At 41.2% G+C, this 19,863-nt stretch overlaps 2 protein-coding genes across 8 annotated transcripts in view; both read left to right on the plus strand.

Moving 5' to 3' along the window:
• Positions 1-6,724, plus strand: part of veph1 (ventricular zone expressed PH domain-containing 1) — a 64,151-nt gene extending 57,427 nt beyond the window's left edge. For 3 of the 6 annotated variants that reach the window (XM_088618749.1, XM_088618740.1, XM_088618730.1), the window contains exons 13-14: positions 1,945-2,081; positions 4,033-6,724. In XM_088618749.1, the coding sequence (XP_088474875.1) occupies positions 1,945-2,081; positions 4,033-4,269 (374 nt within the window). In that variant the 3' untranslated portion in view covers positions 4,270-6,724. Of the gene's footprint in view, positions 1-1,944; positions 2,082-4,032 lie in introns of those variants that run through there. The other 3 variants (XM_088618757.1, XM_088618774.1, XM_088618787.1) reach the window with 3 other exon arrangements.
• Positions 6,725-14,234: 7,510 nt separating this feature from the next.
• ankrd67 (ankyrin repeat domain 67) lies at positions 14,235-19,548 on the plus strand. 2 transcript variants are annotated; one of them, XM_088618848.1, is made up of 4 exons: positions 14,235-14,527; positions 15,815-16,112; positions 17,025-17,574; positions 18,813-19,548. In XM_088618848.1, the coding sequence occupies exons 1-4, from the start codon at positions 14,419-14,421 to the stop codon at positions 19,284-19,286; spliced, it is 1,431 nt and encodes a 476-aa protein (XP_088474974.1). In that variant the 5' UTR covers positions 14,235-14,418; the 3' UTR covers positions 19,287-19,548. The 2 variants fall into 2 exon arrangements, with proteins under 2 accessions (XP_088474974.1, XP_088474984.1); XM_088618858.1 differs by having other exon boundaries at positions 14,245-14,527; positions 15,856-16,112.
• Positions 19,549-19,863: the final 315 nt, after the last annotated feature.

Genomic DNA, 19,863 nt, shown 5'->3' on the forward strand with positions numbered 1-19,863 from the left:
TGTCTCCTTCCAGAAAACAAATACGACTGTAACCAGGATGTTATTGTAAGAACGAACAAAAACAGTTGTGTTTTTTATCCTTTAAGTTATTTTAGACTCCACTGAAACTTACATTTGCTTCCAATTACTTTTATCTGGACTGTCTCCACAGTTTTCTTGGCTATTCCATATTATTAATTTTGGATACATCAAAGCCCGAGGAATCCAGAGAAGGATTTTCTGAATACCCCCACCATGACTGTCAGCTCCATTAGCTGGCTTGAGTTTTTGACATCTGGCATCAAAGTTTTAATGATAATGCTGAGTCACCTATCCCACTGTTTCCCTTATGCTTTCATGGTATAAGACTAGAAAACATTTCGACATTTGTGTAGGCAGACTACAGATGTAATAACAGTAACAACATATGTATGGACATAAAAGAAACACAGGGTAGTTTCTAATAGTTTTTCTATTAAGGGATTTCACTACATCACGTTTATTCTTGACTACATCTGTTATATACCAGACACAATGTTTTTGTTATTGTATGGGTGATAATTACCCTTGTCCTTCCTGAACTTGAAATATGATCTTCATTCATCTTAATTCTATTTGTGTGGCTCTGTTTTTCTCCATTCGTAGTCTCATCTCATGATTTAAATTGCATTAAAATGAACTGAAGTTCTAAATGCATAATTAACAACCTGTTAAGCTATTAACACAGAATAACACACTTACACAGTGAAACATCTGTAAGTGTACATGTCTAGTAATTTATCATTAGCAGAGATCAGTTATATCCAGGTTAAAGATACCACGTTAACAGCCTGTTAATCTATCCCAGATTGCAAAAACTTTGTACTCTGGAGAACCTAATGTAAAATATTACCAAAGTATAATTGGTTTAAAAGACTTGACTTTGTCCATGAAACCCTACTACTTGTGACACACAAATATAAACAGGACAGATTGAGGTGAAGGTGATGTTTTCTTAAAGTATTACAATCATCCGTGGCTTCATTCCAAATGATTTTCAATGCTGTTATTGTCAGTGCAGTGGAATTTCTTTCCAGGGAAGGACAACCAACTCTGTAGATTCTACGTGATTTTTCCCGCTTCACGGTTTCTCAGCAGTGATGGGCTGTGTCTTATACCAAAAATACCCTTAGACTTATGAGCCTAGATCCCAACAGTTGGAACTCATAGTTCAGCCAGAGCAAATCCCAAAGAGAAAGGGAGTAAAATTACAGTTGGTGAGATGGAAATATCAAATACAACCCAGAGAGGACAATGCTCTGTTATTCAGCATTTGGAACAAGACCCACGTTCCTGATTTTCTGGCACAACATTAACACTGAAAGTATAAACTGCGCACAGAGTGTGACCCAGACATGATGCTTGTATTTAAATAGACACGGGGGCTCAGTGCCTTCAATCCAAGTTGACATGAGTGTTGCTTCCAAGGACATATACTCCTTTAGGAAGGATATAACATTAGGAAATGAGCTGGAATACAGCCTTTTCTGTTTCGTTGTAGGCCATGGTCATTAAACCTTCTCCATCACTATCCTCCAGAGTGTGGGAAGGTACACCGTTTGTGGATTTAACTTGTCAAGCAGGCTTGAATGGCTGAAATCAAGCACCCCACTGCAGGCGTGTGGTCTTTTTTTTAGCTCCACTAGCCATAAAGCTAGATCGTGTCGCAATACCGCGGGACAGGGAAGGGGTTGTGTGAAGCCCCTAGAAATCTTTAACTTGTCTTGCCGTGGTAAAAGCAGACTCTCAAAAATATGTCAGCACAAATTAAAAAAATAGGAAATAATCCATCAGAAAGCAAGCATAAGAGATCGTTAGGCGGCTGAGGTATTGTAAGAGACGAGCCCGCCTGTGAAAATACCACTCCAGTGATTTCTCCCGACTGAACTGAATGTGCATTAAAGTGGCGTCCTGTTGTCTGAGCAGTGGTAAACCAGGATGGGCAGCCTCTCATTGAAGGCAAGTTGAAGGAAAAGCAAGTCCGGTGGAGGTTCATCAAAAGATGGAAAACCCGTTACTTCACTCTGGCGGGAAACCAGCTCCTTTTTCGGAAAGGAAAATCGGTAGGTCTCCATTTCGCCCTCGGTGAACATGCAGCGGTGTGTTTTCTTTCTTTTTTCCTTCTGACTTTTCTTCTTTCTTGTAATCAAGCCATCATGATGACATTACAAAACACAAGCCAGACATTGTGGAGCCCTAGAATATCACTCCAATGTTACTCTAGAGAGTACACAGAAATGACAAAAAAAGCACAGTTCCAGTAAAAGACCTCCCTGAGGGGACCCCGGCGACGAACTTTAAATTGAACTAATTGAAATCAAAGACATCTTGCGATGCCTTCAATGTTCCTTACACTAATACATCCAACAAACAAGCTTTGTGCGTGATTCTGAGTCAGTGTTCAGCATTAGGTCATGGAAGGCTTGAATAAGGGCCATCTTTGGCAGAGAGCAGAGGGTCCGGAACAAGATTACCCTCCTCTGGCTCTCTTGTCGGTGTGATCTGTATGGCAATCTCAACATGACTCACTCCCACTTGACCATGAGGCAAAAGGTCATTCATTCTTTTTATACTTTAGATGCAGCACCTGGTATTTTTACGTCGATATGAAATTGTCTTTCAATTTAATTTTAGTGATGAAGGCAGACCTTTTTTTTATACATTTACTGTACATGTCACGCAACAGAAAGCACCTGAACGGCAAAGGACTGTGTTTTATGGAAGTGTGCAGAGAATGGGCTTGCACGCAGAGAGGTCTCAGGAATGCAGGGTGTAACATGCATGGGTAACAGAGTTTGCATATTAAGCACCCAGCCCTCCAGTGTAGTAAGTCTGCTTCTGGTTTTGCTCTGTAAACAACCTTAAACTTTGAGTGGATTTGCAGCTAAACCTGATATCATTCAACAGAAAGGACATTGTGTGGCTGCATTCTTCCCATTTGGAAGGAACATTTACAGAGAAGGAAAGCGGATTAGGAAGTTTACCATCAAAATAAGGAACAAGATACAGTATTTCAATATAAATTCACAGGGGTCTTGGCTACAGAGTGACTGTCATGTCCATATTATCTCCTTTGGAGCCAGATATTCTAAAGAACATTTAGATTTCTTTGTTGCTGATTCCTCTTGACAATCCATTTTCTGTTGTCTCGTGGTGCATGTGTAAACCATTTGTCATCTGCTAAACAATATTTGGACGCATAGGGCCCTTTCAAACCTTATCAAATAGCACGCTGTTTGCTTTTGATGTAGTTACCCTTTCATCAATCCAAGGCCAGTCACAGCTTGTAAAGAAATGCCTTGTTCTGTCTTTTGTCATCTCAAAGTTTTTCTCTCTTCCTTCACTCAGAGCCCGTGGCGTTCATGACCAAAGTGCCTTGACCAAATGTTATATCCTTGTGTGGTAACCTGGTCAGAGATTTTTACATTGGTCACAAAGTTTCCACTAATTCAAAGCAGATTTACCCGGGCAGCAGTGTGCCAAAAGTGGCTACAAGAAGTCAAAACGTGGAGAATACATCCCTGCTGGAAACCTTTCAGCTGATGTGATCTCTAGGAAGATTTGCAGCCCATTAACTACTAGTGTTTTGCCAAAAGATGTTGCCAAAGATCTGGCAACACTTGAATGTCAAAAGGTGTAATGTCGGTGTTTATTATTGACATTTACACACAAGTCCCAAATGGTCAAATTAAAGTTTTAGACTCATTTTAACATCCATCATCCAAAGCCTACATGCATTATTTTCTGATGCTCATAAAACTCACACATTCTTGTTTCCTAGCTACCTTTCTGTTCAGCTCTGAAACAGTAGCCGCCCGTGTAGTAAATTCTTCAGTAGGCATTTTCTTCAAATAACTACTATTACACCGAACAACAACTCTGCCTCTAACTGGTGGATGCAGTTTTTGTTTGTTTAACAAGAATGCAGTTGTACTGTAGCATTTCTATGGCACAGCCGTGTAGTCTTCTGTGTGTGATGGACAGCGCTGTAAGGAATCCAATCCGTCTTTTCAGAAAGACGACTTGGACGACAGCCCCATTGAGCTCAGCAAGGTGCAGAGTGTGAAGGCGGTGGCGAAGAAGCGCAGAGACCGCAGTCTCCCCCGGGCCTTCGAGATCTTCACCGAGAGCAAGACCTACGTTTTCAAGGCCAAGGACGAGAAGAACGCGGAGGAGTGGCTGCAGTGCATCAGCGTCGCCGTTGCGCAGGCGAAAGAGAGAGAGAACCGAGAATCGATGACGTATCTTTGAACTAATCCCTGCCTCTCCTTGTAGACACGAGCCAAGGAGCCCTTTGCTTAGTGGTTTTGTACTTCACAGGTAAAACACTTCAAACTCAAAGAGTTACTTAGTATGTAAAATGAAAAAAATTGACTCTTGACAGAGTTTTTCAGGCTAATATATAACATATTTATATCTTTAGTCAAACATGTTGATTAGGAAATGCACAGGAACTTAGAATACAAACTATGATTCTGAATAGAAAGACGTCTACTAACAAAGAAGCCTAATTTTCCTTCAGTTCTTTGTCGTGTTACACAAAAAAGAATGGTTTAAGTTGTACTTATCATTACATACACTGTTATTTGTGATTATTAAAAAACAGTACATATATTAAATTGCATTTAGGCCTTTGTTAATAGAATTACCTTCCAATGACACATTATGTAATTTTTGAATTACAAACATATTAATCCCAGTTGTGCAATGACATTTTTTATGAAAATGACCGATGTTTCTTAATTGTCAGCGATTAGTTTGTGTTGGAAGGGTGAAAACAAATTACACAATCCTTTCCATCTGGAAAATAACACCATAATTTTATCATTCCTTTCATTCATACTGGTAAACAACATTTAAAAAGTGGAGCAGAAAATTGGTTAGATTAATCGGTTTTAAAAAAGTGTTTTTTTATGTGTGTGTTTGTTCATTAAAATCATTGCAGAGCCGTCTTAGCATCCTGATGGTCTTACTGTTTGTTAAGCTGGAGTCAGGAAAAGCTGTTTGCTGCTGTCATTTGGCTGTGTATCACAGCAGAACCTACAGTATATGTTGCCCTTCCTTAAAGTTTTTTTTTCATCCTTAAATGCAGCTCAAGAGATTACAATACAGTCTTTCTGTACCATAATGTACTGCTAATGTACAGTACCAATGACTGACAAGGTGCTGGGGTGCCCTGGCACTTTGAATCTTTTCCACATTAAGTATACAGTATCAGGAGCCTGTTTTTCATTCTTTTCAAAGGTTAAATACATTTCATTTATAAGAGGACAAGAAGGAAGCAGAGCCCAAAGAAATAGCAAGAAACCAGATTCACACTTATTAATGAATCGGTTCCACACTGAATCTTTCTACCAAACACAGAATGAAACCTTGTTTGGGATTGAAGGGGTGTTAAAGAATGTCCACTGGAAAAAAAAACAAACTTTTTTTCCTTATTGCTCTTCACCATTCGTTCCTGCTGTGCTGATGAGCTTATTCTAATATTGAGTCCACCAAATAACTTCCCATTCCTAAAGTCCTCTTAACAGAGTTCCACAACTTATCCATTTGACAGTATTGCAGTTTTTCGCAGATCTCTCCCATCCTCATCTCGTCTCCTGTGTATTTATGAGACTTTGGAGTAAGGATCAGGATTATACCCATTGTACCTTTCCTGGGGTGAAAATGAGTGCTTAATGTCAGTGCTCAGTAAGTGTGTAATATCGGTTAACTCTTCGCTACTCCTGTCAATACTGGAAACATGTGAACAGCTAAACAATTATACAAGTATGTTCAAAAGCAGTTTCAGGTTAGATTTTATAGTGACCAGTATTTCACCTTCGTTTCACTGCCCTGACCCCACATGGACATTAAGCATTGAATTTCATCTCAAATGCACAATTTAATGTTAAAATCCAGTGCTCGAGTAATGCTGAATCTACATATTGCAACTTTCAATTTAAGTGCAATTTAAACATTCTGACCTGTCTCATTGTATCCTAGTAAGCATTGAGCCACCCTTGCAAGTACTTAAGTGAAGTGGAGTAAAGAATTAAGATGGCTCATTAGTCAACCTCATCAGACATAACTCAAACTAATGACCTCACACGTGTTTGTGCTATAGTGGAAGTTACTCCTTAGTGGGTTTATGATTTAGTGCCTTTGTTACGCTGCCTTGCAGATGAAAACGGTTTTACGTTATTCTACAGGCAATTCAACAATACCTAATTTTGAGCTTACTTAAATGTATACTGATAGGATAAGCATTGTAAAAATCATTGGGAATTACAGTGTTCACTTCATAAACTGTTTAAGCAATGTCATTTGTATTTATAAATATTCTAAATGTAATTTGGTTTAGTTTTCTAATATATGCCTGAATATTTAAATTGACATTTGAAATTCTGGACTGGATTTTTCTTAATCTGCAGTAGTTGTTTTGGTTTTAAAATCACATTTAAACTTTTAATGTAGCCACATACAGTAACTAATATTTTATTATTTTGAAATTAGGAAATTAGAAAAATCTTTTTAGCATTGAGAATTGTTTTATTCAAATGCACTTTTTCAAATAATGTCTTCAGACGTTCCAATGGAAAAGCTTTTTTTACTGGAAATGGAAAAATGGAAATTCAATGGGAAATGTTTTTTATATACTGTACTGTATATTGTAGAATATTTTGCTTTTCTATTACAGTGTCTATATAAAATGTTTGCTGGGTAACTGTTGTTACTTTTTGCTATTTGTTCAAACAAATTGGTCTTTATTCACATGCAACAAAGACTGTTTTAATTTCATTTAATTCTTTTTTGGGCCTTATTATAAAATAATGCCCCAGTTCTTGTGTGCTGCACTGTACTGTTCTCCAGAAGGTGTTTACAATCACCTTATTTTCTCCTGCTTCGTAAGAGCACAGTGGCTCAGGGAGATTATTAGAGAAATCATAGCTGCGGTCTAAATGAATAATAGATGAGGTGTGACAAGACCTTGTTGACAAATTCAAGATCATTGTGAGTATTACTTGAAGGTGGAAGGTCCTGGCATGATCCCTTCATTCCTGCCAGTACAGGTTGAGAACCAGCAAAGGAAGTATCTCATCTCTCATACTCCAGCTGCTATTTAAGGAAACTGAGCTCCTGGTTCAGTACTTTGGGTGAAAGCAGCCTCACCCCTTGGCCTTTAGGCCTCCTCTGATGTGACAGGAAGCTGACATTAGCGTCTGCTGAACCCATCTCAGCTGGCTGTGTGTGCAGCTGATCCGCCTGGGGAAGGGGGCTGTCAGGACTTCTCCTGGAGCCTTTGAGTGTGGTGTCGTCCAGATGGCTTTAAGTGAGGAGTGGGGAAATAGCTCAGATGGCCAGCATTTTCTAATTTGGAGACATGGTAGTGCAGTTGTGTGCATTGCTTCCTCGCAGTGTGGGTGCCCTGGGTTCAATTCTGAACATAGGGCACTATCTGCGTGGCGTTTGCATGTTCTCCCCATGTTTGCCTGGGTTTCCTCCTAGAGTGCAAGGCATGCTGGTAGGTTAATTGGCTTCTGGGAAGGTTGGCCCTGGCGTGAGAGATTGTGTTTGTGTCTGTGTGGCCTGCAGTGGACTGGCTTCCCATCCAGGGTGTATCCTGCCCATTGCTTGCCAGGGTATGTGGTGGCTGTATTGTAACCCTGTATTGTGAGAAGCGGTTAGAAAAGTATGGAGGGATGGTAAATGTGCTGAAGCCATCCTTATAACTCTGTTGTAACTAATTCTTCAATTCAGTCCAAAGCGACATTTAAGCAATTTTAATTTGTATACAATTGTGAAGCAAAAGGCAAACATTGTCATGTATGTTTACTGTTGATTCAGTACGTGGGAACACTGGCGATATCTTCAAACACATTAATAAAGTCAACCCAGCAGACTTCTCCCGAGTGAACACTGGCACATGAGCCAGCGGGCACAAGTGGAAACTATGTGGAAGGAACAGGAGAGACTTCTTTTCCCTCTCTTTTGCAACCTTTCTTGTGTTCTTAAGAGTACGGCCAAGAGCAGTTTCAACAGCCTGTATCTTACACATAAAGGGTCATTATATTTTTGCTTGTTTTTCGTCTGCCAGCTGTTTCATTCTTTAGTTTTGTGCATATGTTGACTTCCCTCCCAGCGTTTCTTCATGGTCAATCAAGACCAGGCGGTTGAGGAGTTATTGACAGAACGGTATTTGAACCACAAAAGTAAGTGACCCAAAACAAACATCTAACATATGTGACATAAGGCACAACATCTGAGACTTCCAAATCGACTTTCTTTGACATGAACAACAGACAATTCAAAAGAGAAAAATGGCATCGCTGTGGTGTGGCAGTAAAGATGCAGCAACACTGTTGAGATAATTTCCTTCTTTCAGTTTGTTTAAGTTTAGGGGCTCTTGCAGCTTTAAGAAACCGCAGCAGAGGATTCCAGTAAAAGCAGTTCCTTTCAGAGTAGGCAAGTGCTAACTAATCCGTAAATTAAACCAGGTTCCAGTTCAGCACTTGGTGATGTTAATGAACTGCCTTAAATGCATTGTTGGTTTACTGGGACAGCCTTTCCCAAAAGTGTTCAATGTTTTTTTCTTACTGATCTAAGTAACGCAATTGCCTAGTGAGAAGAAGTATATCCCTCTCTGTATAGCACAGAGATATCGCCTGAGCTGGGGTGGCTCACTATGTACAGCATATTCACGTTTTGAAGCTGGAGAACTGGCAAGAGGTGGAATAAGCACGAAAAACACTTTAAATGCAGTTTAAGAAAAAAAGATGAGTTTATTAAGAGAGTAATACATGAGAGCAAAACATTTTGAAAAGTGGATGTATTAACATATTAGGACAGTACTTCACTCTCTGGAGTAATAGTATTGCAAGCCCTTTTTGCAAAACTGAAATATTTTTTATTTCTATTTTTTCCATGTTTTGATTATTGCTCCAGGTACAGTTTTCTTTGCGCAATCTCTCCTCTCTGGCCATGGCAGAGGGCCAGATTGCTATTTTAGTAATATTGCTATATTACGTAAGTGTAACGTAAGTGTAAGGAATTATTAACCACTTGATTTTCTATATTCTGTACAGTATATGTGCCTATTTTGTCATCTATCCTTCTAACTTTTTTCAATTGTTTTTTACGCTTACTGTGAAGCTCTCTAAGGCTTTACTTTCAAAGGCTCTATATAAAACAATGTTTATTATTATTATTGTTATATTACTATTAGTAGTAGTATTGCTGAATGGGAGAATTCACACATCTTTCCCTCTCTCTGCCTGTATAAATAATAATTCATTTAACATGCTTGAACATTAAGTGATAGGAATATCCTTTGAGGGATAATCAGCTAATATAAATATTTCTATGATATTTGTTCTTTGTACACAAAGGCATTGCCAGATCCTGAGAGCTGTGTTGGGGTTCCTTCAGACCACAGCACACCAAACAGGGCTTCAGTGCTCAATAACAAACAGGATGACCAAGCAATCCCAGAATAGGAGACTTGTTCAGTCACTTGAAAAATGCTGAAAGAAATGCCAGCGGAAATGCAATTACATGCATAAATAAGCAGCAAAACGCTTAGAGAGTGTTTGAAAAACTGTTTAGAAGACAATTTTGAGCCACAGTGATCCACAATGTTGTAATGGTGTAATGTTTGCAGGGTGTACAGATCCTCTTATGGCAAAAACTACTGCATTCTACTCATTTTACCTGTTAGTATATGGTAACTGTATTAACACTTTGAAGTCAAGTCATTTAAACCAACTACAATTCTTCCACTGTGCCTGCAGGTGCCTTTTTATTCAGTGCTTTTAGGTTTGAGGTTTATTGTGTCACAATCTAATACGTCAAAAGTTTCAAATGTGAGGCTTTAATGAAAGTTAATAAATCCAAGGCCACTGTTTTAGTATGAATAATGTATGCACAAAGTAATCATCTGAACATGAATCACACAGCCTGGATTTTTAGAAAATCAAATTTGCTCAGTTTTACGCAACTTGTATGAAACCATTTCCTTCTGAATTTTAATTTTAAGTTTTACAAAACTTCTGTTTCAATCTTTAATATTTACAGGATCAGTAAGGCATATGCAAAGAATGTTGAGTTTCAGTTAAAAAAAAAATTCTTTCATTCTCCGGGAGAATTAATTATCCTAGTGATTGCATAAATACCTCCAAAAGTATTGGGCAACAAAGTCAGAAATTACATTTTTCACAATAAATACGGTATAATTTAAATACTCTTTAAATTGTATTATTTCTTTTTTTAAAGAAGATAACCTTCGATGAGAAGAATTCTCTGTAAATAGTAGACAATTTACAGACAGTAGTATTTTTCTTGTCTCATTAGAAAGCTAGTTTTTCTAAATATTGCCAATTTCCATAATGTCTTTAACAGTTACATAGTACAGAACTTAATACAAGTCTGCTGTTAGTCAGAGCGTTTGAGGCACAGTGCAGACACTGCTGAATTCAGAGAGCACTGAAAGGCCTCTCTGAGATTGTCAACAGGGGACTAGTTGTTGTCAATGTCCAAGATTAAATTTTACATGTGCTCACAAATGTGGGAACTGCAAATGTGAAACAAATGTGAAACACAAAACAGGTATGCCATGTAATTTGTGTTTAATAACAACTGCATTCCAAGCATATAGCCTGGTCACTATCAGCTTTCATTCAAAAGTTTATAGATAACCCTTAGAGACAATCGCTACATTAACACAACCAGATGAGAAATCAAACTGTACTGACTCTGTTTGCATTGGAAGCATTTTACATACTGTACATGCTGGTAAGGGCCTGAAAACTATACAACAGGAACAACAGAAGCTGGAAATTCTTTTTTGACTAAGCATGGACTTCTGTAGAGAAGAAGAATCAAAATGCAGGTACTGTAAGTTGATTTCTGTGTTTCATGGACAGCAAGAATGTCTGAGGTTAATCAATGGAAGCTTTGTTCTCAGATAGCAGTGAGGAATACAGCAAAAATATTTTATTTGATGATTTGTTCATGTAAGAGTAGCAGTTTATATTGTTTCATCCCAAAAGGATCCTAAAACACTTTACATACAGTATAGAAGTGGAACAACATCATCCACCAGTGTAGTGCAGTTCCTCCTGGGTGATACACAGCAGGCCCTACTCACCAGCTGGGACCAGTATCCCAGGACACAGGAGATCAGTGCAAGGTGGGAGGAATTGCTTTAACAGTTGGATTAAGGGTGATCTTTAAGGAGGCCAGGCTGTGCAAGCCCAGGGTGAATTTTATCTTTGTCACAAGCCTAACTGAGGGTTAATAATAATAATTGCTTACATTTATATAGCACTTTTCTGGACACTCCACTCAAAGCACTTTATAGGTAATGGGGACTCCCCTCCACCTCCACCAATGTGCAGCCCCACCTGGATGATGTGACAGCAGCCATAGTGCACCAGTACACTCACCACACACCAGCTATCAGTGGGGAAGAGTGCAGAGTGATGAAGTTGATAGAATGGGAATATTAGGAGGCCATGATTGGTAAAGGCCAATGGGACATTTGGCCAGAATGCCAGGGTGACACCCCTACTCTCTTCGAGGAACGCCCCGGGACAGAGATCAGAGTCAAGGCCTCAGTATTAAATCTCATCTGAAGGACATCACCTTTTTTATACTATAGTGTCCCCATCTCCATACTGGGGCATAAGGACCCACACAGACCTTAGCAGCAACCTTAGGTTTTCCCAGGAGGTCTCCCATCCAGGTACTGACCAGGCTCACACCTGCTGAGCTTCAGTGGGATGCCAGTTGTGAGCTGCAGGGTGATATGGCTGATGGCCATACGTTAAGACCTTTACTCTTGAAAATAGCGCAGTGCCATCTTTAATGACCGAGAAGTCCGAACCTCAGTTTAACATCTCCTGCACTCTACCCAAAGGACACTGCCTCCCACATTGGTGTCCTGGGTCATCATACTGGGTTATTGTCTTAGAAATCCTGATCCAGAGAGAAGAGTACTACCTACCCACTGGCTCACCAACACAATCGATTGAGGATGATGTTACAGTACCAGCATCCCGCCACCAGACGGCACCTCAACCTCTAGTGCCTACTTCATCTGTGCAGCAGAGGTGCAGATCAAGCAGACAGCAGAGACCCATCCCTGCTTTGAATTAAGATGGCTCATTACTCAACCTCATCAGACATAACTCAAACTAATGAGCTCACATATGCTTACCCAGTGTCCTCTACATCACCACGCCTCCCCTCCCCAAACCTATTTAAACCCTGCTCTTTGTTCAAGCTGTGTTCAGTATTGTTGTCAGCTCTTTGAGCCCTTGATCTAGCCTTTGCTGAATTCTTCCTGGACTCCTTGCCTGACTTTTGGATTTTGGCCTGTTTCTTGACCTTGGCTTTTGGATTGTGTTTCTGGTTCTTGTTACTAAAATGGCCTTCTGGCTTTGGACTTTCGCTGACCTCTTGACCCTAACCTTGGAACCCGCATAGGGTCCATTCCTGCACTTCTGAGTTGTGAACCAGCTTAAGAGATGAATGGTGATGTGTTACCTCAAAGCTCCTGGGTCTTGGGTTTGGTTCCAGCCTGGGGCACCTACTGCTCGGAGGATTCATGTTGTCCCCATGTGAACATGGGCTACGTTGGGAACTCACTCTGGTTTCCTCACACTTTGCAGAGACATGCTGTCTGTGCTATTCGTGTTCTCTGAAATCTCCCTGTGCGTCTTCACCCTCTACTGGACTGGTGTCTGTAGTCCTGCTTGATGCTTTCGGGATAGGCTCTGAGCTGCTGCCGCCCTTATCAAGAATATGTGCCGTTGAGAGAATGGATGAGTGTCAGGGATGCAGGTTCGGTTACATTTCTGGGCCCTGCCAGGATGTTCTCTAAATAATCAGACAAAATGTGAAAACCCTACTAACCAATCAACTGCTTTTATTTTTTCAACACAAGGACTTTCACAAGTTTCCTTCAGAGACAGAAAAAAAATGCTCCACAATGCAGAAGAAAACATCATAGAGGAACAGTACATGAGAGTTTCATTTTTTTTCTAAATTAATTCACAGTAATATGTGTCTCCAATTTAACAGTAATATAAACATAGGAACCAAATGAAGGTTACAAAACTACGGGAAGCCAGTTGGTCTACCTAACTAACTACACTGCTGGTAGTTTATTGTCTTAATCCATCCATACAGTATTTTAAGGGGTTCCAGGGAATTCATTTCGACTGCTTGCCTAATATCTTTCTCTCGACACTCAAAACACTTGCAAAGAAATCCCTCCTGATTTCCACTTCTCTCCTTTTATCCCCATGTTAAATACAGCACAAGATTAAGGCTCCCTCTAGTGGTCATGAACAGTCTGTCCTAGCTGCACTCTGGAATATCGTATCCATTGACGTTTCTCAGATTTTGTTACCGTTAGGCTACTGTCGTGATTAACGCTATAGTAACCACAATTAAAGATTAAGAATCCAATTACATCGTAAAATTGATTTTCCTTGGAGGGTTTAAAAGTACTAACTGAGTTACTGCTTTGTTGTAGAAAACTTGTAGTTCTGTTCCGTAACAATTAGTGACTATGATTAAAAGTGCCTGCATTTCAATATTAAACGTTTCTGTGATCTCCGTTTCTGTATCTTCCAAAGTATCTAACAGTGTCAACAAAGCTATGAAGAGAGGGTATTATTACGGTCACCATGGCAACAGCGGCCTGTGTGTTAGTTGCTAGGATAGAATTTCATGCACAAAGTATAAAAACGACTCCTACCGTCCCCCCAAAAAAAAGAACTTGGATGGATTGCATCTATGTTTTGCATGGATTGTTGTAACATCTATTTTCAGATTAGAAAATCATTTTATGTAGCAGATTAGCAGCTACATAGAGTGAGAGTTTTTAAACAAAAACAATACATATGATTCCTTGAGATGGAGTCTTCCGATACAAAATTGTCTTCTGTTTTTAAAGAAATAAAATCATTTTTATCTCTATCTTTTGTTGTAAAGCTCAATGACAATGAGTCTTTGTATCTCTTTGCAGCACTATCATTTTATCCATGTAAAACAAAGATTTAGATGGGATTGTTACTTAAAATAGAAGTATTCATCTCATACATATGTATAAAAGCCTCAATTCAGGAATTATGCAGAGAGCAAGTGTTTTTAAATCTCTCAGAAATGCTGATTTGGAATTAACTTGGGTTTGCAGAAGCCAGGGATAGTTTAAAAAATGTAAATTGAGTGTGCCCTGAGGCAAATGTGCTCTGGTCAAACTACAGGTATTAAGCATGCGCACAACTGTAGCCTGACAGATTAGATTTTCCTCCCCTCCCCTTCAAATTTTATTATACAGTGTAGAAAGAACAATAAGACACTCCATGGCAACCTCACGCAAAAAAGCAAACATCATCGGGCTCATATCAGAAGATGCTGACCTACAAGACTTTTTGCATTCTCATTCTGCATAGCTCCGAGAAGGTGTTCCCCATCAGAAACAATGGAGGAATGAAAAACACTGCTGGATGGGATAGATGTGGTAGGCAACTTCTAAATTGTAATCTGAGGTTCACAGACAGTACACTGCTGTTAACCATCTTCCTAGGACAAATATGCTCCGTCGTATGTTTGGTACAAATGGTTAATTTTCCTGTAAATTAAGTCCATCTTCATAGCAAGGCAAGGACGTCCAATTGCTTTTAATGGTACAGAAAGAGCTTAAACACACATTAAGAAGCTGGTGTTGAAATAATAAATGGTATTTGGAAATCAAATTTAAAATGCCCAAGTGGGAGGAAAGGTAGAATTGTTTTACAATAAACAGGATTTATAAAAAAAGTTTTAAAAAAAACATTTCTGGAGCAACCCCTACCTTCTTCACCTGGAGGGTGATCGTAGGAATTTGTGTGGGAGCAAATTCTCAGAGAAACCTGGATTGAAACATTAGTGGTAAGATGTTTTCCAGATGTCTGTGTATCATTGTACATTTGTATGTAGTAGAAGGGGTGTCATGTGTGTCTTGTAGACTTGTGACATAGAAACTCTTCATTGATTAATATTTTTTTTCTCAGTTTCTAAGGAAGGGATAAATGAATTTATTAATGTCTGGAATTAATATTGTTGGGAGCAATCGCTTTCTTTACTCATGTGCTGAAAGTAACTACAGATATTTTTTCTTTTCCTACAGTGTGTGTGAGTTTAACGGCTCTTTTGAAAATCGTGGTATTGATAGCTCTATCAAGATTTTTTAGCATGAAATTCAGAATCACACAGAACCCACTGCTAATAGGCTGTTGCTATAGTTACCTACCTCTGCTGTGAGTCACCAGCTTCTAAATTATAAGGCAGAAGTCCTCTAGATTCAGCTATTTCCCACATCATCACAGCACTGCAACTGTTGGGTAGCAGCTTATATTGGGAGGTGATGGAACGGTACTCAGAGAGGACTTATTAACAGCAGCGCAGTGAGCAAAAAGGTAACTTAAACCAATTTGTATTATCTTTGACCTCCAAGCCAGGGCAACAAGAAACCTGCACAATTCATTTTTTGGCTTTTCATGCATATGTCATTCTACGTATGGCGACAGTTATAGTTCTAGCTTGAGGAAGTATTGAGTTAAAAGCATTTCTGGTGCATGAAAGGGTTACAACTGTTCTCCTTGCGTTGAGACTCATTTTGCTGCCTAGTTCCCCCTGCTGGTCATTTTAGCTACTTACCTCATTCCAGAAAATAACCTGTGCAGTTGGACTTGAGCACACCTTTGCTCGAAATCAGAAAAGGGGCTCCTTCACTTGCACTTCTCTGTCTTTCTCCTCCTGTTTTCAGCCTGGACGCTATCAGTAAAGGCCCATGATTCGGTTTTTCAGACCTTGGCCATGGCAGCCGGGCCTGAAGTGTTCTGGAAATGGATGGAGCTGCATGATTCGGTTTCTTTGCACGCAGTAGAGAAGAGGTGGAGAAGAACGCCCAGTCTGAAGGAATGGCAGCTCCAGAGATGGCCTCGTTTTCAGTCAGGAGTCCATCACCCTGCCATGGACCAGAGCAAACTGCACCAGGCTGCCTGGACTGGGTGCTTGGAGCAGGTTAAAGCCCTTCTCAAAGCAGGGATCTCAATCGATTGCCAGTGAGTATTGAACAATTACACCTTTCCATCATTTATGTCTAATTGGTCCAGTCTGCTACAGCACCTACAGTGGATGTTAAACGCTATGTCTGTTAAGTCAGAACTAAAGTATGGAATAGGTGTAAACACACTGACGCAACGAGGATTTAAACATAAAATGTTGTACTAGTACATAACAGAATGCCAGTGCATCTCTCTCTTAACGAGTTATGTAAACTGAACACTACACATTGAGGTGTTTCTGTTCCTCAATAAAGATAATCCGGTTTTACTGGTGGCGATCAGTGTTGTCTGTAATCATTAGCTTGTTATTATATGGATAACATTGTTGTTTTAATTACTTTGTTGTTGTTTTTTTTACCAGATTATCTATGATCCATGATTTTTAAAATAAATATATGCCAGCACATTATAATCAGTGTAGATATAAAGAATCTGGCATTCAGTCTGAGACCCCGGGCTGTGGACCCCATCTCTTTCAGTGGGAACCCCTGACTGAACTGCTTTAAAAGAACAAGAAGCACTGTCAGATCATTTAAAAAGGTTACAAAGAAAGTTAACAGTAAATAATACAGTTGTTATTTCATTAAATGTAGCCAATCCCTTTCTATAACTGATAGGAAAGTTGTTATTCGAATAAATTATTTTTTGTATTTCGCTGCCTCTTTGTCTTACAACCAATCTTTCTTGTCCTTCTGTAAAGCGCTTTGAGAAGCCACATTTAAAGGTGCTATATAAAGTAAAGATTATTATTATTATTATACTGTGGACCACAGTTTTGCAAACCTTTGGTGTAGATCAGGCTTGTGTGCTTGAAGAAGATTAATGAGCGTTCCAGCTGTAATCCAGGAGGATGAAGGATGAGCTGCCCAGCTCTTTCTCCGTTTTCACTTTATCTGCATCGAAACGCAGGGACCCCCAGGGCTGGACGGCACTTCACTACGCGGCTTTCTGCGGCCACCTTGCCCTGGTCAAGTTCCTCCTTCACCGGGGCGCGGACATCAACAGCCGCGACCTCTTCGCCTGCACTCCTCTGCACCGGGCGGCCTGGAACGGACAGACGGCGGTGGTGGAGTACCTGCTCCAGCTGGGGGCCTCGCAGGAGATCCGCTCGTGCTCGGGGAAGGCGCCCCTGCACCTGGCGGCGGCCCACGGGCACCTGGGCGCCGCCCAGGCCCTGCTGAGGCACGGCGCGCAGGCGGACGGCAGGGACGTGAACCGCTGGACTCCTCTGCACTGGGCCGCGTTCAACGGCCAGCGGCCCACAGCCGACCTCCTGCTGGGCTGCGGCGCGGCGGTCAACGACAGGGACAGCAACGGCATGAGCCCGCTGCAGCTGGCCGCGCTGGCGCAGAGCGAGCCCAGCGTGGAGCACCTGCTGAGCCGAGGGGCCGACGTCAACGCCAAGACCGAAAACGGGCAAACCGCCCTGCATCTCTGCGCCGCGGCTGGAAACAAGAAGGTGACTGGCCTCTGCCTAACCCTTCGTGGAAGCATGCTCATCTCCAATCTTTCTTCTTCAGGACCTCGGTTATAAAACTAGTGCCGCGGTACATTTCAGTTGACTGCAAGTTGCTCCAATTACGTAGACAACCAGCAAAAACAGACTTGGTTTTAGGAAGGGAAACTGCTCTCTCTCTCTCTTTCAACAACTCCAGAACAAATAATAACCATTTATTGAATGCTGCAGAATGCTAAGCTCAAGAGCAGCATCCATCCTGTACCAGAGAGACACCAATCCTAGTACAGACCACTGCTAAAAGACACATAGGGTGCAAATTGGGACCTCATCCTAGCCAGGACAGACGCCAGTCCATCACAGGGCACACACACTCAGACTCGGAGACAGTTTTAATCCCCCCACACAATCAAACTATTAAACTCCCTGCCTCTCTCACCCACGATCTGGACCCTTAACAGTGCCTTCTTTCTTTATCAAAACTCCAACACACATTGAAATCTACCTCTACCTCGCATTGTCAAGAAGCTCACTCCCCATACTTTTCTATCCTTTATTCCATTCTGCTGAAGAATGATTTTGCACATCTGATGTTGTTCTACACATTGCCTGTTGTCTCTGTCTTTCTTTTCTTATACAATTGTATTGCTGCTGTTTTCTGTACTGCTTACCGTCTGAGAGCTAGGTAAATAGCATTTCGTTATACCATATACAGTACCTGTGTATGAGAATAATGGCAATAAACATAAACCCTTAACACAGGTCAGTTAAAGACATCAGTTAAACTAGCCTGCAGATGCCTGGGCACGGAAACCAATGCATGTGGAGAGAATGCAGTCAGTCCAGCGAGAGACCCAGGCCAGAACAGAGCTCAGGCCCCAGGCGTCACGAGACAATAGCTCTTACTACCATACCAAGAGCTGTAAATGGTTTTGGAGTCATTGAGAATTTCCAGATGCTCTTTCTGTATACTGCAGTAGAGGTGTGAGTAACTGTAAGATAAATTCTGTCAGCACTGTGTCAAAATCTCTAAGTGACATAATGTTTGCATAAACCACAGCTCTGCTAAACACTAAATGAGAAACTGATTTTTTTACTCAGAAATGACTGTCGACAGGTTGCCTCCATTCCTCTTGCAGGGCTGTTTTTTTTTTGCTGTGTCTGAACCAGAGGGGCACAGATGGCGAACAGCGCGGCGCGGCGCGGCTCACCCAGTTAATGCCTTTTCATCTCCCACCCAGATCATACAGCAGCTGCTGACAGGAGGAGCCGCAGCCGACGAAGCCGACAAGGAACTCGTCACCCCCTTGCACCTCGCGGCGGGCGTGGGCTCCTGCGTGGCCGTGCATCTGCTGATCCTGCATGGGGGCGCGCTCGACGCCAGAGACCTGCTGCACATGACGCCCCTGCACCACTCCGCCCTGAGAGGCAACGCGGAGGCGGCCAAGCTGCTGCTGCACTACGGCGCCGACGTGAACGCCAAGGAGCGGCTGGGCAAGACCGCCCTGCACCTCGCCTCGGAAAGGGGCCACAGCAAAATGCTGAAGCTCCTGCTGGACAAGGGGGCCGACGCCTCGCTGGAGACGCACTGGAAGGAGACGGCTCTAGACCTCGCTCTGGAGAACAAGCAGTCCGGCGCTCTGCAGGTCATTCAGGGATACAGCAAGCCTCATCCAAAGCCGAAGGTTAAACACGTGCTATTCAGTTTGCAGTAGCGCACGGGCTTTTACAGAGAAAACTAGATGACTGAATATCGAACTGATGAATTCTGCAACACGTCCATGTGCTTTTTGTGCAACGCTGCTAGTGGGATGCTAAGATTATTCTTTCTAATGTTGTGAATGGGAAATCAGAGCTCTGTACACGGACTGTGGCTATATGGACGTTCACCAGCACAATTGTGGGGTCACAAATCCCCCCCAAACAGAGAGATGATTAAAAGCGTTTTATGAGTTAACAAAGAAAACGTGAAAACAACTGGCGTCCATGTTAATGTTTTCTTATTTCATATTCTATACACTTACGTGAATGGTGTTTTTGAGTAACACAGTCTACAGAAAAATGAAAACTTGAAAATAATTAATAAAAGAGGAATTTCTGTTTCCGACGTAATATTACATTCAACACCTTCTCCCACCGAAGGAGGCTCCACAGCTGAAACGTTTCTTTTCTTCTCTTTTCAGCATGGAATAAACCTTTACTTGTTCCTTTGCTGCCTTCCTAATTGTTTGTATTTAATTTAAAAAAAAAACAGTTCTACTGTAACTCCCAACTCTAGTGAAATTGACATGA

The sequence above is a fragment of the Lepisosteus platostomus genome, chromosome 2, assembly GCF_059453375.1.
Source record: "Lepisosteus platostomus isolate fLepPlt1 chromosome 2, fLepPlt1.hap1, whole genome shotgun sequence".
Lineage (NCBI taxonomy): Eukaryota > Metazoa > Chordata > Actinopteri > Semionotiformes > Lepisosteidae > Lepisosteus > Lepisosteus platostomus.

Excerpts from the sequence above, each read along its gene's own strand:
- ankrd67 (XM_088618848.1), top strand. The coding sequence starts at position 14,419 with ATGCTGACCTACAAGACTTTTTGCATTCTCATTCTGCATAGCTCCGAG. Across the intron at positions 16,113-17,024 it reads GGGATCTCAATCGATTGCCA|GGACCCCCAGGGCTGGACGG; the intron begins GTGAGTATTGAA and ends ATCGAAACGCAG. Across the intron at positions 17,575-18,812 it reads CCGCGGCTGGAAACAAGAAG|ATCATACAGCAGCTGCTGAC; the intron begins GTGACTGGCCTC and ends TCTCCCACCCAG.